The 6,000-nt window shown below is 43.5% G+C and overlaps 1 protein-coding gene across 8 annotated transcripts in view; it reads left to right on the top strand.

The window, feature by feature from the left end:
• The first annotated feature begins 876 nt into the window (after positions 1-876).
• LOC147624907 (uncharacterized) overlaps positions 877-6,000 on the top strand; it is an 80,775-nt gene continuing 75,651 nt past the window's right edge. For 7 of the 8 annotated variants that reach the window (XR_015268883.1, XR_015268882.1, XR_015268880.1 and 4 more), the window contains exons 1-6: positions 877-1,326; positions 1,510-2,061; positions 2,159-2,348; positions 2,433-5,059; positions 5,169-5,289; positions 5,458-5,531. Coding sequence is in view for 3 of the 8 variants with exons in the window: in XM_086818151.1 (XP_086674277.1) it covers positions 1,255-1,326; positions 1,510-2,061; positions 2,159-2,348; positions 2,433-5,059; positions 5,169-5,289; positions 5,458-5,531 (3,636 nt within the window). In the remaining 5 variants the exon portion in view is untranslated. The remainder of the gene's footprint in view (positions 1,327-1,509; positions 2,062-2,158; positions 2,349-2,432; positions 5,060-5,168; positions 5,290-5,457; positions 5,532-6,000) is intronic. The other variant, XM_086818153.1, reaches the window with a different exon arrangement.

Genomic DNA, 6,000 nt, shown 5'->3' with positions numbered 1-6,000 from the left:
ATATGAGAGGAGCTCACCCAGCACAATTAAAGCAGAAAAGGGAGTAGAATTGGAGAAACTTGGAGCAACTTGCAAGTCAACCAGGTATGCAATTTTTAAAGTTGGAAGGGCATTTATGTCAGAATTTTATACCCCTAAACTACTAGACACTCAGTCTTTAGCGAACATGACTTTAGACCATGAAACATCACAAGCATGTAGGCAATTTTTAGAGTTGGAAGGGCATTTATCATACCCCTAAACTTGTAGACACTTAGTCTTTAGCTAATGTGACTTTAGACCAAGCTTGCTAGTAGTCTTTCTCTTGTTCTATTGTGTGCAACTTTGCTTAAGGCCCTAGTGTTTATACTTGCTCTTAAAAAGGTCATTTTGGCCTTCAACATACACTAATAAAGCACACTCTTTGTGTCTTTATCTCTCATTATCATCAATCCTTTTTCCTCTCAAGACATCAAATAAAGAGAGATGGTTCTCACACTCTCATCATCAATCCTTTCTCCTTTCAAGACACCAAATAAAGAAAGATGGTTCTTATAGAGGAGAGTCTTCTCGAAGAGGGTTTCTCTATTGTGCACATTTCACATATCACACACAATCTATGGGACGATATAGATAGGTACTTACGTACATACTATGGGAAAAGATATAGATAGGTACTTAGGTACATACTACACACAATCTATGGGAAAAGATATGGAGCTACTATGTCAACTCTCATGGGAGAAGACAAAGCAAAAAGCTGGTTACAGCTTTGTGAGTTTAACCTTTGGACACCAATCATTAAGGTGAAGAAACTTATAGCTTTATCTAAGGGTGATGTGATGTGTACGTTGATGAGAACATGTCCTTGTCTTTTGAAAGAATGATAATGATAATGATACTGACTTAATTTGATGGGTTAATACTCAGCATAAGATTACTTGACTCGAGGAGGGTCTTTGCATGGAAGGAGAGAGCTCCACGAGTAGGTACAAATAGAAAATACGAGTGGGGAAAAAGGGTCGGTGAAAAAAAAGCATGTTCGTAACAAAATTTCATAACAAAATATACATGAGAGCTCGACTCCATCCATCACGATTCTGAGAGAGAGGGAGAGAGTGCTGAGGGTAAGCAACCATATATTGTGATTAAGGGCGATTGGGCTCTCTATGTTCTTCTCTCTCTCTCTTTTCCCCTTCTTGTGTGTGCACAGGAATGCCACCCCGTGCTGGCAGAGTTATTGGGTGATTTTCTTCTGCATAAATACACATCAATATGGATATGGATATTGATCAGAGTTCCTCTCCGCAAGACCTTCCGAAACTTCGAGAAGGAGAGCGTGTTGAGGTAAGCCATAAGCTTTCCTTTCTGTCTACCCTAGATGTTTACACTAGAGTCGGTTTCTTCACAAGTTTCGATTGCTGCGCACAGTAAACTAAACCCTAGTTTTTTTATCTGCACATATCCCTAGCTTTTTTTGTTTTTTCTGCCCCTTGGTTTTCTGCCCTCATGTCGTGTCATTTCATGCAGGTGAGACAGAAGGATATAGGGTTGCGGGGCTCCTGGCACGCTGCCACCGTAGTTGGTCTCAAAGCTGGCCGCCGCCTGGTTGAGTATGATGAGCTGCTCACAGATGATGGCCTTTGCAAACTCCGAGAGTCCATACCATTAGCCAAAAGCATGGAGAAACCTATCTCCCCAGCTACATTCTCCACTCCACAGAAGAATATTGTACCAGGCCCCTTCATGCCGTCTCCCCCACCTTTCAAGAAACGTGGCTTACTGAGACCTTCACCCCCTTCGTGCACAGAGCCCTCTCCTCTTACCTGGAAAGGGGGACTTTTTGTGGACGTCTTCTTCCAAGATGCTTGGTGGGAGGCTGTCCTCCTTGATGACGTTGTTTCCTTGGAGGATGACGCATTTGTCAATGTCATCTACCCTGATGAAGGAGATCTGGCAAGGGTCCGAGCCAAGGACCTGAGGGTGTCACAATGTTGGGATGAGGTGACAGGGCGATGGAGTATGAAAGGAAGCTGCAATTTATCAAGGTTCTTGAAAAGACGAGGCATTGGAAGAAAAGAGGCAGGTTATCAAACTGCAGCACAGGAGTGTTCAATGTCCTTGTTCTTGTGGTGGATGCTTTGATTTCTCAGTGTCTCTTTTCTTTTTGCTGGTGCAGGTGATTCCAATCACAGACACTGAGTGCAAAGGTCGTGAAGTGGAGCTGCATCAAAACAATTATGCGCAAGGTGAAATGAAAGTTTGCAGGACCGAAACAAATCGAGAGTGTCCATTTCCAGATGCTGGACTTCAAGGTGGGAATGCAGCAGGAGGCGAATTACGTCAGGACACTGTCTATTTCATCCAAGGTAGTCTCATTTTTAATGTAAGAGTGGTCTGACCATGCCCATGTTTTGCAATGCTCATCTTACAATCCACATTGTATGCATCAGGTGCAGCGGCAGCTGCTTTAGCTGGTGAGGAAAGGAGTGGAGACACTGAGCTTTCTCATTCTCATCAACAGTTATTGTTGGATCGTTTGAGCAATGACCAGGATATCTGTCAAGAGCCTCTGCAGTTGACATGCCCAGAAAGTGGTGGAGTGGTTCTTCCTCTCCTTAGATTGCACTCAAATTGTCTGCTTGAGGTGACAGGCTGCAGGAGTGAAGAGGCTACTTATGAAGAACCGTGGCGTACAAAACACATTGATGAAGATAGCAAGCCGTGCAGTGATGACATCAAAGCTAGGGGTGTTGGGAAGGATTTTCTTGAAAGAGAGGATATAGGAGAGTGCACTTCAACTATTGTCAAGGAGGAATCTTTTCATGATGGTATCGATTGTGAAAATAGGAGACGGAATGGGGAAGTAAATGTAAGCCCTTGTGAGAAAGACGCAGAATCGCTGGTCTCTCATCCTATGCTTGTCATTCCTAGTCCACAAGTCCACCTACAGGGAATCTGTGAGTTGATGCCACAGGAATCAGGTTTCGGTGACAGGGGCAATATATCAGACAATGGCACTATCCACAGTAGGGTGCAATCAGATGTGGATAATGAAAACAATATCTGTTCACCTGCACTGCCTCAAAAAGAGGATACACAGCAATCTGTGGGATCTGACAAGTTGGAAACACCCAAGAAAGGAACTTCGAGTTCTTTGGATAGAGATAGTTTTGATGGGAAGGATAGGATTGAGAAGGGGAACAAGTTAGCAAAATCAATAACATCCAAGGAACAGAAGTTGGGTTTAGGAAAAGGGACCTTCCCCTGGAAGGCACAGGTTGATTCTGATAAAATCACTTTACAGGGGAAGACAAAAGTAAAGGATGGTTTGCAAGAGAAAGATGTGAGGACAGGAGGACAAGAGGACGGTATAGTATCTGACAGCGAAAACGAGAGGGGAGGAGATACTGATACACTGAGGTTTTTCAGAGACCGTTTGGTGCTTCGAAAGCAGGCTGATGCTTTGAAGAGGAAGGCATTAGATATGGGTGCAGCATTGAAAATGGGTGAGAAAAATGAAAAGGGAAAGGACACGTCAAGGTCTTCTATTGAGCTGGATCAAGCAACAGCTTCATGTGAGAAAGTTCCCATGATAAGAGACAAAAGTTTGAGGGTTCTGACTCGGGACATTGCAAAGAAAGCTCTTCTAGAGGCGGGCTTCACAATTGAGTTAAGACCTAGGAAGAGTAGGGACTACCAAGACGCGGTGTATCGATCACCGGAAGGTCATACGTATTGGTCTCTTCCAAGAGCATGGCAAGCTTTCAAGAAATCACAAGCTGAGAAGCCCCTTAAAACCGTCGGAAAGTGGAGTTCAAAGGATGCATCCCTTGTGGTTGGCACTCATGAGGAGGGCAAACGAACTTCTATGCATGGAGGAGAACGGAGGAAAGGTCTTGTTAAAGCTGACAAGAGTGCGATTGAACAAGTTTTTTCAAGGTTTGGCAAGGACGAACGGCTGCAGTCAGCTCTTAAAAAGTCAGGCAGTATTTCAGGTACACGCTTGGAGAATGCACAAGATGTTATCAGGCAGGCAGAACTGACAAATGCTGAATTGACAGATGTTTTGCTGGGAGACTTGGGTATTTTGAAAAGGTTTGCAAAGAAGTTTAGAGAGAGAAAAACACTAGATAAAAGCAAAATAAATAGTCCCAAATTGATGAATGCTGCAGACTCCAATACACATAGGCTTACATCAGCTGATTCTGTTGATGAGAGAAGGGGGAGAAAGCGGAAGCTGGACAGCGAAAGCTTTTTGGAAAAATCGGGTAGGAGGATGTTAAGTAGCAGAGTCTCCTCGAGAACAAAACAACTACAAAGTGGGTCTCTGCCTAGGTCGAAGAAGGATAGGATGCTTTTGAAACAAGGAACTGCAAGGATATTGAAACAGGCATCTTGTGTGCTCAAGGGTGCCAACAAAGCTCTGGTTAAACCAGCCAACTCTCGGTGTGAGGCCATTGCAAATCAGAGTCGAGTCAATTCAAAAGAGAAGGTGTTGAAGAAAGGCCTTTTTAAAGGTAACGAAACTAAAGTGACAGTTTCTAAGCAAGAGGCTTCATGCAAGAAGGGAAAAAAACCAAGAGTACGGTCCGGTTTCAGACTTGAGGTCCGTCCTGCTAGCTTAAGCATGGATGACGGGTCTGAGGAGCTATCATGCCATAGCAAGCAAACAGTTTTTTCATGGATGATAGATAGGGGTGCAGTTTTGGAAAGAGAGAAGATTTTCTATGTGGATCGGATGAACAATCAGGTATTGAAGGAAGGGGTGGTGACTCGGGAGGGGATATTGTGCAGATGCTGCAAGAGCGTCTACACTATCCACAATTTTGAAGCACATGGTGGAAGTCATGTGGGAGAGTCGCAGCCGACCTTTGTTCTTACCTCAGGAAGATCTCTTCTGGACTGTCAACTAGAAGCTTGGGATGCTGAAACCCATTTCAGAAAGACACAGAATTATGTAGGGGTGACTGCGGATGACACAAACGATGACACCTGTGTGCTTTGCGGAGATGGTGGAGACTTACTCTGCTGTGATCGTTGTCCTTCAACTTTCCATGCATCTTGCTTACAGATTGATGTGAGAATTTTCTTGATTTATTGGTATTAGAGAATGGCATCCATTTGATGCTACTTTATTTCTATAGAACCTGTGAAATATGCTCTAATTTCTTAACATTATGGTGCAGAATGTTCCAGAAGGGAATTGGTACTGTCCGAAGTGTAGGTGTGGGGCATGCGGTGGTAGCCAGCATGGTGAAGAAGAGGCGGAGCTAGCTGTGGTGTTATGCAGTCAGTGTGAGCATCGATGTAAGTAGTACACTTTCTTTCATTCTCATTCCTGTTAATGTATGCAGCGAGGCACTTCTTTCCACAGTTTTTATCTAGGTTTTGGAATGTACAGATTTCTTCAGTGTGCTATAGGGTCTAGAGAGGATTAAGTCTCTCATTGTTTTGCTCTCATTTGTTTGTACACAGATCACATTGCTTGCTTGCATGGTGGCCATATCTTGGTTGGGAAAGAATCTTTCTGTGGGCATCCTTGCGAGAAGGTATAAATTTTGAAGCTGTCTGTTTTATTTGGAGTATTCTCTTTCTTCTCAGCTGCTACAGGTGTGAAGCTCTTGTCGTCCCAAGAGATGTGACCTTTTCTCTCTCTTTTTTTAAAAGAGAGAGAGAGAGAGAGAGAGAGAGAGAGAGAGAGAGAGAGAGTTAACGTCTAGTGTGTCCATGTATGTGTACTGTTTGTGTGTGAACAGCCTCTAAGGCTAGATATTATGTGTGTGTGTGTGAAACCACTCTTAGGGTGTTTAGAACATCTAGATACTATACCTATTTGACATAAGCAATGATGTCATCTAGATGAGCCTCCAAAGGCTATAAAAGCATTGTACTTAGTGAAGGCTTTATATTAGTCTAATCTACTGATCATTGAGTCATGCAATCTCTCTCTTGAAGATTTCTCTCTCTCTCTCTCTCTCTCTGCACACTGGCAGCCATGGCATTCGCGTTTGAGACTCC

The sequence above is a fragment of the Cibotium barometz genome, chromosome 24 (genome assembly GCF_041138505.1).
Source record: "Cibotium barometz isolate CiBa-2024 chromosome 24, ASM4113850v1, whole genome shotgun sequence".
Classification (NCBI taxonomy): domain Eukaryota; kingdom Viridiplantae; phylum Streptophyta; class Polypodiopsida; order Cyatheales; family Cibotiaceae; genus Cibotium; species Cibotium barometz.
Note: the sequence above shows the minus strand (reverse complement) of the source record. Positions and strands in the feature narration are given on the sequence as shown.